The sequence below is a fragment of the Marmota marmota genome, unplaced genomic scaffold (genome assembly GCF_001458135.2).
Source record: "Marmota marmota marmota unplaced genomic scaffold, marMar, whole genome shotgun sequence".
Taxonomy (NCBI): Eukaryota; Metazoa; Chordata; class Mammalia; order Rodentia; family Sciuridae; genus Marmota; species Marmota marmota.
This window is the reverse complement of record NW_025999869.1, coordinates 6,571,007-6,587,470: the sequence shown is the minus strand read 5'-3', so window position 1 is coordinate 6,587,470 and position 16,464 is coordinate 6,571,007. Positions and strand designations below refer to the sequence as shown.

Here is a 16,464-nt window from a genome sequence, read left to right as displayed (position 1 = left end):
TTACACTATTGTCACTGGAAGTCGCAGGTTCATATAATTACAGCCTCTCGTGGCCTCCTCGCATGCAGCTAGCAATAAAGCCTGCTGTTCTTATTTACATCTTTTGCCAACAGTGTGGTTTTTTAAAAGAAACGCAACAGTGACCAAGAATAATTATTAATCCCAAAATCATAACCTCAGCCCCTTCTCCCCATGGCGTAGGATGAAGTTTCGGTCGGTTTTCTTTTCTTCTTTCTCTGCTGGGGGGAGTGGTTTCATGAACCCACTTTCGGTGTGGGACTTCGGGAGGCAGCGCCAGGTTGCAGACAGTCTACCTCCAGAGGTGTGTTTGAGAGAGTCCAGAAACCAATTGCTTTCCCTCCAGGTTCTTCATGAAGAAATTGAGCTTCCTGGCTCCAATGTGAAGCTTCGTTATCTGAGCTCCAGAACCGCAGGGTACAAGTCACTGCTGAAGATCACCATGACCCAGTCCACAGTGCCCTTAAACCTCATCAGGGTTCACCTGATGGTTGCTGTAGAGGGGCATCTCTTCCAGAAGTCCTTCCAGGCATCTCCCAACCTGGCCTACACCTTCATCTGGGATAAGACAGATGCTTATGGGCAAAGAGTATATGGACTCTCAGATGCTGTGGGTAAGTTTTCATTTCAACCACGTACTCATTCACGGATTTTGATGTGTTCATTCTGTCACTATTTATTGAAGTTCTAGTGGATGCCAAGCACTGTTCTAGTAGATAAGGTCAATAAGACAGACCAGGTGCCTCTTCCATGGGCCTTGTGCTCTAGTGGGGGGTTGAGGTATGAAACTCAGATCGGATGAGGCAGTGCCAAGAGGGTTAATAAGAAGACAAAAATGGCCCATGCTGGGGAGAGGACACCTCCCTGGATGGGCATTCAGGGAAGGCTTCTCAGCAAGGTGACATTGAAACACAGGCTTGAATGACAAGAAGGAGCCTTGTGAAAATCAGAAAGAGAGCATTGCAGGCAGAGAGAAGAGCGGGGTGTGTTAGAAGACAGAGAAAGCCAGTGAGGTTGGCGTGCAGTGGACCGGAGGGATATTGGAAGTGAAGGGACAGAAGCAGACGAGGACTAAGGCACGTTCCTGAGAGAGCGCTTGCAAATGGCACAGGATACGTGGTGGGTTAAGGCCTCAGGACTGCAGGTCTGAAAGCCTGGTACTGTGTTCCAAGGCTTTGTTTTTTGAGGGAATCACATGCTCTCCACTTAGGAAAATTCACCCTAAGAAAAGGGTCCTGCGGTTACCGGAGATGTACATCGTGGAATATCTACCTGGAATCTTCCCACTTGGGGAAAACCATATAGGAATTGATTAAAATCCAGACTCCTGCTTTCTTTTCACCGATAGATGTGTGGTTTTCAAGAACCAGAAGTCAAGAACCAAAACCAGAGACTAGCACACTTAGAAATGTTCCCTGTAATTCATTGGCAGCCAGTGTTATCAGCCATTCCCTTTGTGCAGAGGGCAGTGTGCTAAGTCCTTTGTCTTAGGTGACCTCTCAATAGCCCAAGTGGACATTACTGAGATCCCCACAAGGCAGAGGAGAGACTGTAAGAGTTCTCTAAGGTCCTGCAGCCAGCAGGTCACACGTGCTCAGGATGTGGTCCCGGCAGTAGGCTTCACCAATGAATGGAGTTGGTAATTGAAGGGAGACAGTAGAAGTTATGGGAGAACCTAGTACATTTAATATAAAGAACACCACTAGCTAATCAGAGATGAATCATACCTGGCTTTAGCCAATACCAACAAGGAGACTGACTATGGCCATATACCCCCGTGTGCTCCAGCTGTGCCCTTATGCTGTGATGATTCTTATTTTCCCATGCCTTCAGTCTCCCCCTTACCTCCTGGGTGTTCCTGAAGCACATCCCAGAGATCACGTTCTCTCATCTGGATTACTGTAGAATGCATCTCAAGAAAGCACGTGGAAACCATAACAATGCTATCACCACAAGTCACAATTTCTTAATGTCGTCTAATAGCCTGCCATGATTCAATATTTCAGTTGTCTCCTAAATATCATAAAACATTAAAGATTAATTTGTTGAATCAAGATCCAAAAGGACCCACTTTTTGCAATTGGCTGGTTTCTCTTTAATTGTTTAAAATTTTAAATCTTATTTTCCAACTTTCTCTTTTTTGCACCTCTATATTTCCCAAAGACCCTGGGTTGTTTGCCTGTAGGACTTCCCAAATTCCATTTCCTGAAGTGTGTTTCCGTTTCCAGATTGCATGATCGTGGCCGTTTAACCTGTTCCTCTGTCCCCTATAAACCTCCTGTAAATTGACGTTGGGTCTTGAGGCTCTCCCGGTTCGGGTTTGATTTTATCTTTGGTAGGACAGCTTGTCAGGTGGCGCTGTGTTCTTAACACTGGGAGCACGGGGCTATGTGTCCTTCCTGATTTCAGGAACCACAGATGCTCGTGGCTTAAGTCTTTTAGGTCATTAGGGATTGTAAAATGATGTTTTAATTCTGTCATTACTTTTTCATCTATTATCAGAAATGTTTTGACACAGGGATGCTTTCTCATTAACTACTTAATTATTTGAGGTAGAGTTCCAATAGGAAAGAAAGGGCAAATACTTCCTTCCCTTTATTTACTAGTTTTCCATATACTCAGTTCATCCTCCAATGGGGGGTGATTAACATTTTTTAAATAACTTTGTGAACTCCTGGACTGACATGTTGCTGCTGTTTCTATTTGTTAGCGTCCCTATCCTGACTCATGGTCAGCAGGTCCCACTTTGGTCACTGGGAACCTCTTCACACTGACTCCAGAATCCTTTGAGGTGACCCTAGTGGAGTCTGACTCCTCCCTCGCTGTCTCCCGGGGTTACATGGTCTGTTCTCTCTTGCTCAGCCTCTCTCCAGCCAACTCTGCAGGGAGCCCCGTTTCTCTCCAGTGAGGAATAATATACCAAGGCCACCAGCTGGCCCCCAGCAACCCTGTTGGCTTCTGTGTGGGTCCTTGTTTGACACATTTTCAGAGGACAAACTAGGAAATATGGGAGGGAGGTGTTTCTTCAATAAAATACACCCTCCATTCTTATCGACCCTTCTATATCTCAGGATTTTTTAAAAGCTGCAGAGAATCCCCAAAGGTGATACACATAGTTAAGAGTCTAATGTACTAGGAACAGCAATAATAACAATGCCTTATATTTCAAGAGCAGTGTTCCAATTAAAAATGCACAGTTTCTCAGCCCTTTTCTTGTATATCCTTACTACAGCTTTAAGAAACGGGGGCTTTACTTAGCCTGCTGGACTCATGGGGAAAATGGAGCCTCAAGGCATAAGGCTAGAACCCAACTAAGATTAGTGTCCATCTCTCCTCCCTCTCCCATTTGTCTGTGTAGCAAATCAAGTGTTTTATAGCCAAGTTTTGGGATCGTGTTCCCCAGTGAACTTCCATATATCTAGCAGGCTGGACCCCTTATTAGTGGCACTTTCTGGCATATTGAGTGAACATACAGTCATCCCTCAGGGTCCACCAATTCCCAGTCCACAATACCCCAGGGGATCCCAAAACCTGAGGGAGGATGCTCAAGTCCCTTTAATAAAACAGCACAGTGTTTGTATATAAGCTTTACACATCTTCACATCTATGTTAAATCATTGCCAGATTACTTATAGTACCTAATATGATATGCATGCCATGCAAATAATTATTATACTGTATTGTTTGGGGAATAATGATAAGAAAAAATTCTGTACATGTTCAGTACAGACACAATTTTTAAAAACTGTTTTTGGCCCTTGGTTCATTGAATCCACGCATACAGAACCCACAGGTACAAAAGAGGCACTGCTGTACAAAGTGCCTCAGCTTACACAAGCTGTTGCCCCTAGAGTCTCCATATCGATGAGCCACTATGCTTCCAAAGGCCTTTGTCCTAGGGGGCAAAAATAAATAGCAATAGATATAACACGCATATTCCCCAGACATCAGCCGAGAGACAGTCTCCTACCCGTCTCCCAAGGAGCTTCATTCAGCACCAGGGTTTTAAAGATTCCTCTCTTCCATCCACATCACTGGGGTCATTTTTGAAAGCCAGTTGTTCATTGCAGAGGTCTTTCCCTCCCCACAGAGTACAACTGTGTAAAGTTTCAAGGTCAAGTTCAACTCGAAATCTGAATTTAATGGAATCACAAAGACAAAAGCAATCAGCCTGCCTCGGAGTGAGTTTTGGGGACAGAGTCTGTATCTCATGAACATGTGCTCCTTTTTTTTTTTTTTTTTTTTTTACTGGGGAGCTCTGGAGTAATCAAATGGACTCTCTTTTCTCCCACTCTGTCCACCCTTTGTCCTGCAGTGTCTGTGGGCTTCGAATATGAGACCTGCCCCAGTCTAATCCTCTGGGAGAAGAGGACAGCCCTCCTCCAGGGATTTGAGCTGGACCCTTCCAATCTCGGTGGCTGGTCCCTGGACAAGCACCACATCCTCAACGTAAAGAGTGGTATGTGAGCACATCTCCTATCCCACCTATAGCCTTGTGTCTTTTCTGGAACATTCTCACCAACCTTGACATTTCAGGGAGAGCCCTTCTCCTTCCCTCCGCCATTTTTCAGGTGCCAAAAAGAGGTCATAGGTTTCCTTACTTTCTCCTTTTAAATGTCAATAACATTGGGATGGTTTGTACCTCATACTTCTTCAGTTGTCCCTACGAACATTCACTTACCCCGTACCATAGCATTGGGGGATTCTCCTCCCATGAAAACTCTCTCATCCCCATGAACATGGAAGAACTACCAAAGGAGAGGTCTCCTAATTTTTCTCTTCTCCTGTCACTTCCCCTCACCCTTGGTAGGCCAATTCAAGTGTCCTCCCCAGAAAGCTGTGGTGACCACTCCACTTTACTTCCCCTCCCCAGGAATCCTACACAAAGGCACTGGGGAGAACCAGTTCCTGACCCAGCAGCCCGCCATCATCACCAGCATCATGGGCAATGGCCGCCGGCGGAGCATTTCCTGTCCCAGCTGTAATGGCCTTGCAGAAGGCAACAAACTGCTGGCCCCCGTGGCCCTGGCTGTGGGGATTGATGGGAGTCTCTATGTTGGCGACTTCAATTACATCCGGCGCATCTTTCCCTCTCGAAACGTGACCAGCATCCTGGAGTTACGGTAAATAAACCCACAGGCAAACTTTTTGTGCTCCCGACTGCCCCTGAGTGTCTCTGGGTGAATGGTGGCTGCACTTGGGTTCTCCATAGAATATAAAGTCCACGTGCTCCAAAATCTAGGCCTAGGATGAACTAAGGATTTGGGGAAATGCTTAGTGTATCTAAGACACACCATACACAGATTTGATAACTACTGTCAACAGCTGATTTACCACCAAGGGTATAATAGCTTTTCATCTCCAGAGTTCACAGGGTTTATAAAGGACCAAGGTGTCTTTTATTTTTGTGAAGTTCTGTAGAAGATTCTGATGCACACTGAAGCTTGAGAACCACTAATGTTCATTTGCTAGTTCATAAATTTCTATCGAGTGCCTCAGTCCTTGAGTTCTCTATAAATTCTCCAGATGTTTGCACCTTCGTGAGGATAGGAGGTAACACAATTTCATCAGGGCTTGCTAGGTAACTTTCTTCCCTTGGTAGATTTCCTCCTGGTCATTGCTTCCTACAAAGCCTGAAGTATAGACTCCTCTGTGCTGGGAAAATACTGACACCCTACCCCTCACAAAAGCCCATGAAAATATGCTCTTCCCAGGATAGTTGGTTCCAGACCCTCAACCCCAAGGAAGAGCTGTAAAATAGAGGGAGAAATGGGTCTGTGTACACCAAGAGCCATGAGAATAGGGGAAAACACAGAGGAGAGTAAAGTCCCAGCTGTTACATTTGGAGTCCACTCAGGAGCCTCAGAAAAAAAAATCAATGCAGACAAATTTTAAATAATGATTTCAAGTATTACTACATGCTTTAAGAGAAATCTACTAGTGTAAGATCTAGGACATGGTGGGGTCAGGGGAATTAGGAGGCTGAATGGGATATAGTAGCCAAAGGAACCTCTCATCCTAAGTGGCCTTCAGTCTGATCCCCAAATAACAAGGTCAGCCATAGGGAGATCTGGAGGACAGCATTTCGGGCAGAGAGAAGTTGTGCAGAAGCCCTCTTGCCAGCCAATAACCTGGCGTATTGAAGGGACTGCTGACAGAAGTCCAGTGTGGCTGGGTGATGGTGAGCTCAGGGGAGTATCCTTAGAGGAAATCAGAGAGGTAGCCAGGGCACTGATATCTTGGGGACTTCCTAAGCACATGGACAAGGGCTTTCTTGTTGGAATGGGAGGCTACTGGAGGTCGAAGCAGGGAGTGGGATGGAGCTAGGAGAATGGGACTGGCCTGTGATGGTCTCTGAGGGCCCAGAAGGGAGGAATCGTGGGCTCAGAGAACATGAGAGGTGGGCACCTGGGGAAGTCCATGCAGTCCAAGCTAAGTTGGAGAGCCAAAGAGCCACCATAGGAGAAACACCAAAGTGGAGGAAGAGTGGGTAGCATCCATGAGATGGGCAGAGTGAGAGGGAGGCCTGGTGGAGGAGGCTGCATAGCCAGCCCTCAGGCCATCCCTACCAACCCCCCAAAACACTTCCCCACCCCTCGCCATGGAGAGCCCCTTCCCAAGATTTGTTTTGCATTTTCTGGCCCAGATAAGCCCTCCTCTTTTCAGGCCTTCTGTGGAGGAGGCAGGAAGGGAAGGGTTGGATGATTTAATCTGGCATTGCTACCCTCCACATCTGCCCTTCCTGTCCGGCCATAGGTCTTCCCACTCAAAGCCAAATCACCACCTGCCTGGTGCATTCTTACCTCCAAACCTTGACTCCTGCTACCAGCTCAACCCAGTGTCATGTCTACTGACCTAGCTCAACCCAAGTGTCGTGTCTACTGACCTACCTCTTCACATCCATCTATGAGGTCCACATTGAGGGGCCACTCTTCCATCAAGCCTGATTGCCCTCATAGAAATAATTCTCACCCTCCTCTGGGTCTCTTAATGCTCTGAGTTTGCATTAGAGTTGACATCACTTACTACCTAGGTATGCAGTTGTGTCTAAGTCTTAAGGCCTGGTGTGTGACCTTCTATAGCGCAGATGTCTTGGTCACCTTCGCCCCTTAATGCCATGCCCAGCCTACCCTAGGTGCTCAAGACAGGAAGCATGAGTTAAAGAACCAGTCTTCTGCTCCTTGTCAGAATTGGTCTTTGATTCCACGTCTCTCAAACTGTACCAAAGGCCACAGTACCAAAGGGACAAGCTAGTGGCCCAACCAGAGCAAACCACACCACACTCACCTGGTGACAGGGAGGACAGCTGGAAGGAATGTGGCTCTCAATTTCCCTGGACAGCTGTGTGGTTTGGTTTTTCCTTCTTTCGCTGCCTTTGGACTCGTTCTTACTTTCATCAGCCAGGAACCCAGAGCCGATTAGAAGTTGAGCTTTTACAAGAACACTGGTTTGATTCTTCTCCTCTTCCCACTACATACCCGAAAACAAAGGGCTGTCAATCCCCTCGCTTCAAAACAGAAACCAGCAAAGGGAGTGGGGGGGAGGGAGGAAGAGACCTGTCTTACTTGTGTCTTGTCTCCATTGTGAGTTGGCAGCTGAATGATTCAATTTGGGGACTCAGTGCCCACCCCATCCCCTTACCCACCCCAGAGCTTAGCCTCAGGATTGGGATTCTGTTTAAACATCTCCATGCTCTCTCGCGCTCCTCACCCCTCCCCTATTCCTTTACCTGCACAAAACATGCGAGGGCAGAACTCTACACACTGGGTAACTTCTGGTGGTAGAAAGAGCCTTCTCTTGGTAAAGTGGTTACCACCTATGTGCTTTGATTTAGCACATTTTCAACACCCTCTCCCCAAAAGAGTCTTGAAATCCCACCTTTAGCAGTCCCTTTCCGTTCTTCTAATTATCACCCTCCCTAATTGGTCCTTAGGAAACCTAAGGACTCAGGAGAAAGGTACATTTTCCAATCACTCACAACTTCGGGTGACTTTCTCTCATAGAAGAATCCTTCTTGTCTGTCTCCCAGTTTGAGAACATCTTAGGACTGGGACCCCCATAAAAGGCAGTAAATAGGTAAATAGGCAAGAAATGGGACAGTGCCTCTGTACCTTTTTCTGATGTGGCCCCTTGTTGTGAATCGCACTTATTCTTTCATGTTTGGAATTCTTGAATTATTCTTTTTATTTTTCAAACATAAATTTCTATTATAACATTCAATAGGCTTTTTTCCAGTGAAACACCTTCTGCCTGCTGACATTCTTATGGTGCTGTTAGGGTGGGGCCAGGGCTTCTCTGCCTTAGGGAAAATCTACAGAGAAGGGAGTTGTCCCAGCCAGATGTGTCAGGCTGGAGGGGACCGAGATGTGGGAAAGTGGGGTGCAGGAAGGAGGGCAAAGACCATGAGAGTCACCAGAGAGAAGCTGGATACCAGGGCAGGCTTCTCCCGGTGGGACCAAATGTTAGGAGGGGGCTGCAGTTAGAGATGCAAGTTTGCTCTGCCGTCGGGCTGAGAAGTTAGGGGTCAGGAAGGGAAAGATAACAAAACACGCAGTCCAGAATAATGTAACCACCAGGACGCTGTAAAGTTTTGGATAGTACTGGGCCCCATTCTCATCATCAACAACCCAGATTTCTTGGTGCCTAAAGCCAATATAGTTTTGGGGTCTCCTTCTAAGAAAGAAAAAAAACTTATGAATAGAAAATTTTTTAAAATAAAAGAAGCAAGGTTATTTAGGATGAGAAAATGAAACAAATGACAAGTTTTTTTTAGAAAACAGCAATCAGCACACACATCCCAAAATTCAGACAAACCACTTCGTATTTTTGTTTTAACCTATTACATGTTCATGGGACTTGTTTTCCTACACTTTTTAGCTCCCTACTCCTTGATTGTCTTTTAATAAGATAGTTATTTTTTTTCATTACATTATCTGCAGAAAGGATGAAAAGATATTCTAGTCTTTCCCCCAGTGTGGCTGATCAAAACTTGTTCCAGATTATCAATGAAGTAGGAAGCTTTCTTTCATCTTGGCCATTGATTATTGGTAATGTGAAAGTTATAAACTTTGGGGAAAATTCTATGAAGCTTTCTCTATAGCATTCCTGGGCATTTCAAGTTTTCTTGTGCAGTGAATAATCGAAATACTCCTTGCATTGATGCTCACTGACCATTGTGTCATTGATGTCCTTGTGGTATTGGAATTCTACATGGGTGAGGCTGCAGGAATAAACACAGTAGGGCAGAAGCATTCCTGAAAGCCATTCTTAGACCAGAACAACTAGCAATAATTTAACTAGATGCTAAATCGCATCCTTCTAAAGCTAAACCAAAGTACCCCAACTCAAACTCCCTTGAATTAGAACACCACCACTACCAAAAAAAAAAAAAAAAAAGGCCTTTGGCCTGTCCATATCTACCCTACTCAAACAACAAGAGTCTCAGCTAATTATAACTCTGTCCTGAGCAGAACTCCAAGGCTCAGAGCTAGTCCCAGGCAGGGTTTGTCCCGCACTAAAGGTTAAAGCATTTGCAATCCAAGCTTCCTGGGCTCAGGAACCCACTTCCCCGCCCCTCACTCTCTCCTGGACTCTCTGCTAAGTATCTGCAACACAGAAATGAGTAAGTCCCATCCTGTTCACAAAGAAGTGAGGAAGACAAGCACACAAACATAAATCACAGGACAGTGTGATGACAGCTTTGTGAGACAGGCTGAGATGGCAAGGAGAGACCCCCGCAGGCTTGGCAAAGGGGTCATTGGGACTCTGCCATGAGCAGACATGATCCATCTCAATTCTTAAATCAGAGACACCACTTTGTCCTAGGAGGGTACATCTAAAGGGTGTATTTGTGCTTTTGAGACTGCACACAGAGCCAAGGCCTGTCCCCTGTAAGTAGGGCATCTGTACTCATCTACATAGGCTGACTCAATGATGCTATAATTTTGGTGTGTTGCCTGCTAAGCACCCAACCTGTTAATGACCCTGGACCAGAGTAGCAATGACTTCATCCTGTACCCAAAGCTCATATCCATGTGATCATTCGGACTCTCCGCTCTCCAGGGACTTGATCCCATACCCCTTCCTTTGTCCTTCCCCCAACATAGATACTATATTAATCAACTTAAAGCAGATGTTCTCGGGAAAGAAGTAGGTCAGGTCTGCAAACCCAAATCCCATCCAGTCTTTTCACAAAATCTTGACTAAAAAAAAAGTGGAATTGATATTTCAATAATTAAGAGCCAAATATGTCTACCACTGGTGGCAGATAACATTTCACTTTCATTAAGCAATATAAAATAGACGTGAGAATTCCCGGCTGCCACCCTGACACACCAGGCTTTGCAGAATGAATCTTAAATTGCACTATGTCAGTCAGAGCTCAGGAGTTATCAGCATCATTTAATTAACTTTTTTTTTTAGCAAAAACTAACACGTTAGAATAAAATATAAAAATGTAATCCCTGTGCAAACCCACCACTAATGATGGCCCCCGGCAGAGGCCCGGGCTGCACCTAAACAGGAATCAGGGCATTGAACTCTCCGTGTGCCTCCCCTGAAACCTCTTCCCTTCGCTGGAAGGGAACGAAGGGTCAGGGGCTCCTCCACCTTGACCCGGAAGCCTCAGGAATGGGGAGCAGCTTTCCTGACTCTTCCTCTCCCTGGTGTTAGTTTTCAGCCAGTTTCCTGTTGAAATCGAAATGTAGTTTTTGTTCTTTAAAGAAAAAGCAACAAAACTTTTCCTAGTTCTTCAAAAATGAATGGTAAATGGAATCTTTGGCTCCGATCACAAGAGGAGGTTGGAGCCTATGAATTTCATTATGACCGTAGTGGCAGTATTGGTTGTTACTGTGAGAAAGAAGGCACATTGGGGGTCTCACACATGCAAGTGGGATACGGGGAGGAAGGAGGCAGAGAGAAGAGATAGGAAATGGTTCTGCCTTTCACATTCAACAGAGCCTTGGTTCAGCTGCAGTCTGGTGTGAATGGGGTCCTTTCTTAGGTACCATGGACCCTGTAATATACCAATGACAAATGAGTGGTACAGATGTGACCTGCTCCCTCCATACCCGGGAAAGACATTGCAAATGAATCACAGTGCTCTTTGCAGCTGACCTTGAACTTGGGGTCAGAATCCTTGCACCACCACACTTGCAGGAACCATTACTGCAACAATAGGTGTCACCCCAGCTGTAACCTACCTGCCATCCCTTCATTAGCCAGAAGTCCTGTTTCACCTGTTGCTGCCTGTGTCACATGACAGCCACATTGCCTGTCAGGAAATCCAGGCATTCTGGTCCGGATTTTCCAATGGCCTGGAGAAGAACAAAATTGGGGGTTCTTCTCAAGTAATTGAGCTAGGAGCTGTCAGTTAGAGGTAAAAAAAAATGAAAAAGACTGCCTTCTGGTGGGTGGGACCTTTATATAAGAAACAAAAAATGTTATGTTTGCTTTATCATCAATTCCTCAGCTAACTGTTTGTTCTTTTTTCCTTCTGTTTTCTTTCTATAAAGAAATAAAGAGTTTAAACATAGGTAAGACGAAGAACTCTTTCCCATATAATTTGATATGGTTCGTTTGCTTCCTTGTGTTTGCTTTTAATTTTTTTTTATTTTTTGTTTCGTGCTTCTTGTGTAATGTTGTATATTTTTATGTACCAAATATAGTAACTTTTTTATGCGCTAATTGTGTGTTGTGGATATGATAAGCTTTAGCAATTATGAAATGCAGTCAAAAAGCAACCAAATAAGCTGACAGTAATTAGAATTTCCGGGAGATGTAAGTGCAAGATAATGAACGCTCAGTGAACTTTTATCCCGACTGCTCAGCACGGTCCGTAATTGGGCTAAACAGTTGAGGCAAACTTCTGGCTTTTGTAAATGCTGGACTGGGTTCACAAAAGCTTTAATGAACTGGAAACGGGTCAAAAACTCATTTTCAACTCATTAATGATTTTTTTTCCCCTGGATTTATGGTCATTTAAAAAAAACACACACACACACAAGTTAATTGCCAATCTGCTGGTCAGAAAGAATCCAACAGTCAGATGCATTGAGAATTTTCATGGAGTTAAATCACTTTTGAGTGGTATGAAGGGTGTAGACCAAGTACTTTTTATCTAAATGACCTCTGTCATTCCATTGATCTAAGGTCATCATTTAAAACTATACTGGAAGAGTTCACATACAAAGTACACAACACACACATCTGTGTATGTACGCAAGCATTGCACCAAGATGGATATAGCAAGAGTGATCTTGAAGAAAAATGACCTTATTTTTATTTGGAAGAGGAGACCAAACAGAGCAATTTATATTGCTACTATTCTTTTCAGTCCGGGTCATGTAATGTAAAGGGGCATCTTTATGATATTGGAAGAAAATTAGAAAAAGAAGCAAGTCCAATTGTATGAGGTCATCACAGTCAGTGGAAAGGCCATGGCTAGGAGGAGTCCTCTTACTTCTTATTCTCTGTGCCCCAAATTGACTGGTTAGAGCACCCCTTGCATGTTGCGCTGATCTTAAGCCACAGATTGTGGAAGCAGCACTGCCCATCTGACCTGAGCCTCTTTGGGAGCACCGTGGTTGGAATGAATGTGAGACCATGTGGAGCCACAGTTTCCTGAGCAGGCATTCACCCCACGCCCCCAGCTGCCCACTCTTATGCTGGAGATCTGGAAAAGCCTCCTCAAATCTGGCTCCCTAGAAAGTCAAAATTAATTGTCTTGCTCGTAGATAGGCACAGATGTGCAGTGCCTGCCTCTTTCTGTTGATGGTGCCGGCTACCGTGTGTTCATAAGAGTGCAGCATCTAATTAAAACTCGGCACAAAGTTTTCCCTTTCTGCCCTGATTTGTTTTGCATGTATGGATATTCTCTAATGACTTAACCAAAAAAAAAGAGAGAGAGAGAGGAGGAGGAACTAGGAGGAGGGAAGGAGAGGAGAGGAACCCACCTAGCCTACTCTTTCCAACTATTGTCTAGGCTGGAATTTTAGAAAGACCTTGACTTCTAGTTCAATTATGTATCTTAATAGCAACCTAAGGAGAAGCTGGAATTAAAGATGGTCTCAACTCACAAACTGTTCCTAAAAATAGCTCCCTAGATCTGTTTTTTTTTCCTTAATTTGGGGAAGAACCCAAATGGTAGTGTTTTAATTGGTAATTTCCCAGCTAATGTCTACAGGACAAATGCATCCAATACTATCATCACCCTCACCTTCCCTTCACCTCGCCCAGCCCCTCTGCTCCTATTGCACCAAGTATAATTAATACCAGGAAGAACAGACCATGCTCTTGATTGGCAAGTGGCCCTGAAAGCTGCTCCCCCGCACTGGGGCAGAGGAGCAATCCCTGCTTGCCTCCTGGAGATGTGATTTGAATAGCCAGTATAGAAATAGCATACCAGCCTCCATAAGTGACCGACACTGCAAAGGGAAGAACTGGTAGGTTTTGAGTCAGAAGGAACATTAGCAACGATTCAGTTTAATTTCTTCATTTTCCACGTAAGGAGGCGAGCACCCAGTGCAACCAAAAGATTTACCTAAGGTCACCAGCTGAGTACAAGTTGAGTTCTGAATTTCTTGTGTCTTGATTATGAGCCAACATAGTGTTTCTCTGTACTGGTGAGCTGGGTGCATGGCAGAGAAATTGTCCAGGTTTCTGAAACCTACACTTACCTAATACACTTCACGCACACAAAGTTATTCATCTCCAAGTGCCCCTTAGGGCCCTGGTGGTTCTGGGTTCATACCTGTGACCTCAATGTTACCCACGATTGGAAAACTGCATCTCCTCCCTCAACAATGCAGACTCTGGATGTGATTGCAAGAGGCTCACATCTCTTCCCACTAAATGCTGACTTGATTTGTGCCTATACCCAGGAATAATGAAAAGATCTGAGATCCTCAGATTGGAGATGGCTCCAGGGAGCTTCTTTTAACAGAGTTAGGAAAACTCTTAGGATGTCTTGCTATTCGTGATCTAGTACCTTGAAGTCACTGAGGAAGCATAGAGTAAAAAGGGGACATCATCAGGCAGCTTTGATCCTCAGTTTCACTTGAGACGATGCTAAGCCCGCGTGGGGATCTAGGAGAGGCTGACACACAGGTGGTTGCCTTGAATAACTAGCTGCTCACAAACCCAGGCCTGGAGTGGGGTCTTTCCTATCAGCTGCAGTCTTTAAGTACGAGGACAATCCAGGAAGCTCACCATAGTGTGAGGGGTGAAGTCTAACTAGAAGGAGCTCAGAGCCATGCCAATGCCAGCACTCAGTCACGGTGTTAGATTCCTTCCAGTTCACTAAAGTGGAAAGATGCTAGAGAAGGTGAGGGCGTGGCTAGTGTTTTTGTCATCTCTTTGATCCAGGAGGCCAGCTGCATAGCCCCTTCCTCATTTTTCTTTGTGCTTCTTCCAAAGCAACAACCCAGCACACAAGTACTACTTGGCCATGGACCCCGTGTCCGGCTCGCTCTACGTCTCTGACACCAACAGTCGCAGAATCTACCGAGTCAAGTCTCTGAGCGGAGCCAAAGACCTGGCTGGGAATTCAGAAGTCGTGGCAGGGACTGGAGAACAATGTTTGCCCTTCGATGAAGCCCGCTGCGGGGACGGAGGGAAGGCTGTGGACGCAACCCTGATGAGCCCTCGAGGTAAAGGCTACACAAGGGAGCCCTCCGCCCAGACAGAGCCTGCTGCCCGCCTCGAGTTCCCCTTACTAGAGCTGAACAGCTTCCAGCAGCCTAAACACAGCTCTCCCTGGGATAATTTAACCCTGATAGATGGCTTTGGTGTAGGGGTGGGCGATTTTGATTTTTTTATATTTATTTATTTGAGTAAACTTTATCACCCACATAGGCTGCAAATGGAAAGTGGGGTAGACTGCACCCCGAAATTTCTGATCGTGGCTAGTCACAGAGCGCCAGAGTGCCAGCTTTAGGGACCAGAGCCAGAACAAAGCCCCGCGGGGACCTCCAACCACTCCCCGACTTTCCTTTGGACAATAATGTATATAAAGTCTGAAGTACAGTGGCCTGCCCAGCTGCAAATACCCAAAAAAAATGGTAGCGATTAAGAATGGGCATAATTTCCAGGGGTTCAGGATGGGGCAGTTCTTGGAATGAATGGGGCTCTGTTTTTTAAAGGACTGACGGTGCTTTAGGTTAAGGAGCAATCATCTAAGGGTCTAATTCCTGTTAGCGTTTTTAGCTACTGTGAAAGCAGCCTGCAGCATGGATTAGGAATGCCAAGCCTTGTACTGGGGCGCTGAAATAAAAATGCAAAAGAAATAGAAGCTGCCGTCTGTGCCTTATCAGCCCTGCTGCGACAGGGGAATGCTAGGGTTGGGTGTCCCCCAGGGCGCCGGAGCGCTGATTGGAGTCACGGCTTAATTGGGAATTCTTCCTGGAGGTTACATTTTTGAATTGGAAGTTTCTGACTGTAAGAATCATTGTTTCTCAGCCTCAGAGTTGCAATCGGTTGTGAAGGGTATTTGAGTAATTTACTATCAATAATTTTTAGAGGAATGAACTTTGGAAATAACTTCTTTTCTAAAGAGAACAGATGCAGGATCATTTCCTTATTCATACATCTGCAGCCCTGGTCCATGTGCAGCCTAAGGTGTTGTCTTCAGCTGGAGGGAAATGGGCAGGGCTACAGCGAGCACCCCGGGTGGGTACTATGCACATCTCAGCACAGTGCCTGTGAGAAAGGGACTTGCCTTTAAAAGGCTGAGAATCACTGCTCTGAGTGGGCTGATCCATCCCAGTGAGGTCCCTGGTCCAAGTAGAGAGGGCCCAGCAGGGCAGCCCCCACCTGCACCCCACAAACCACACTCCTGTCCAACAGACACATTCCTATCGCTTGTCTTTTGAAGGTATTGCAGTGGACAAGAATGGGCTCATGTACTTCGTTGATGCCACCATGATCCGAAAGGTTGACCAGAATGGAATCATCTCCACCCTGCTGGGCTCCAATGACCTCACTGCTGTCCGGCCACTGAGCTGTGACTCCAGCATGGATGTCGCCCAGGTAGGACACTCTCTTTTACTTCTCATCACTAAGCACCTCCTAGTACTTGACCAAATGGTCTCACCTGATTCCTGTTTGAGTTGGAAGAGGAGTGGGAGGGCAACAGAAAACTGGTACAGATTTGTTTGGAGGAGCCCGGAGGGGAACTAGACAGCAAGATGCAGGGGAACAGCTAAGACTGGGAGAGGAGAAAGCGTGAGACAGGAAAATTCTGCTCAGAAGAGTCGAGTTGGTGACACACTCCAGCCGTGGCAGATTACAGGGTAGGAGTGTCTGGGTAATTACCTGTCTTCTCCATCATTATTGCAGGTTTGAGACTGTACAGTGTGGTGTTATATGTCAATCAGAACTTCCTGTTAATTGGAAGTGATCGCATTCTCGCCATGTAAACCTTTTCGCCGTGCAGTATGATCAGAGCAG

General features: G+C 45.6%; 1 protein-coding gene across 20 annotated transcripts in view; it reads left to right on the top strand.

Annotated features, from left to right (window-relative positions):
* Tenm2 (teneurin transmembrane protein 2) overlaps positions 1-16,464 on the top strand; it is a 1,198,434-nt gene that overhangs the window by 1,147,243 nt on the left and 34,727 nt on the right. For 17 of the 20 annotated variants that reach the window (XM_048815904.1, XM_048815889.1, XM_048815861.1 and 14 more), the window contains 6 exons: positions 365-632; positions 4,334-4,477; positions 4,892-5,141; positions 11,532-11,552; positions 14,434-14,666; positions 15,890-16,044. In XM_048815904.1, coding sequence (XP_048671861.1) covers positions 365-632; positions 4,334-4,477; positions 4,892-5,141; positions 11,532-11,552; positions 14,434-14,666; positions 15,890-16,044 — 1,071 coding nt within the window. The remainder of the gene's footprint in view (positions 1-364; positions 633-4,333; positions 4,478-4,891; positions 5,142-11,531; positions 11,553-14,433; positions 14,667-15,889; positions 16,045-16,464) is intronic. The other 3 variants (XM_048815881.1, XM_048815842.1, XM_048815917.1) reach the window with 1 other exon arrangement.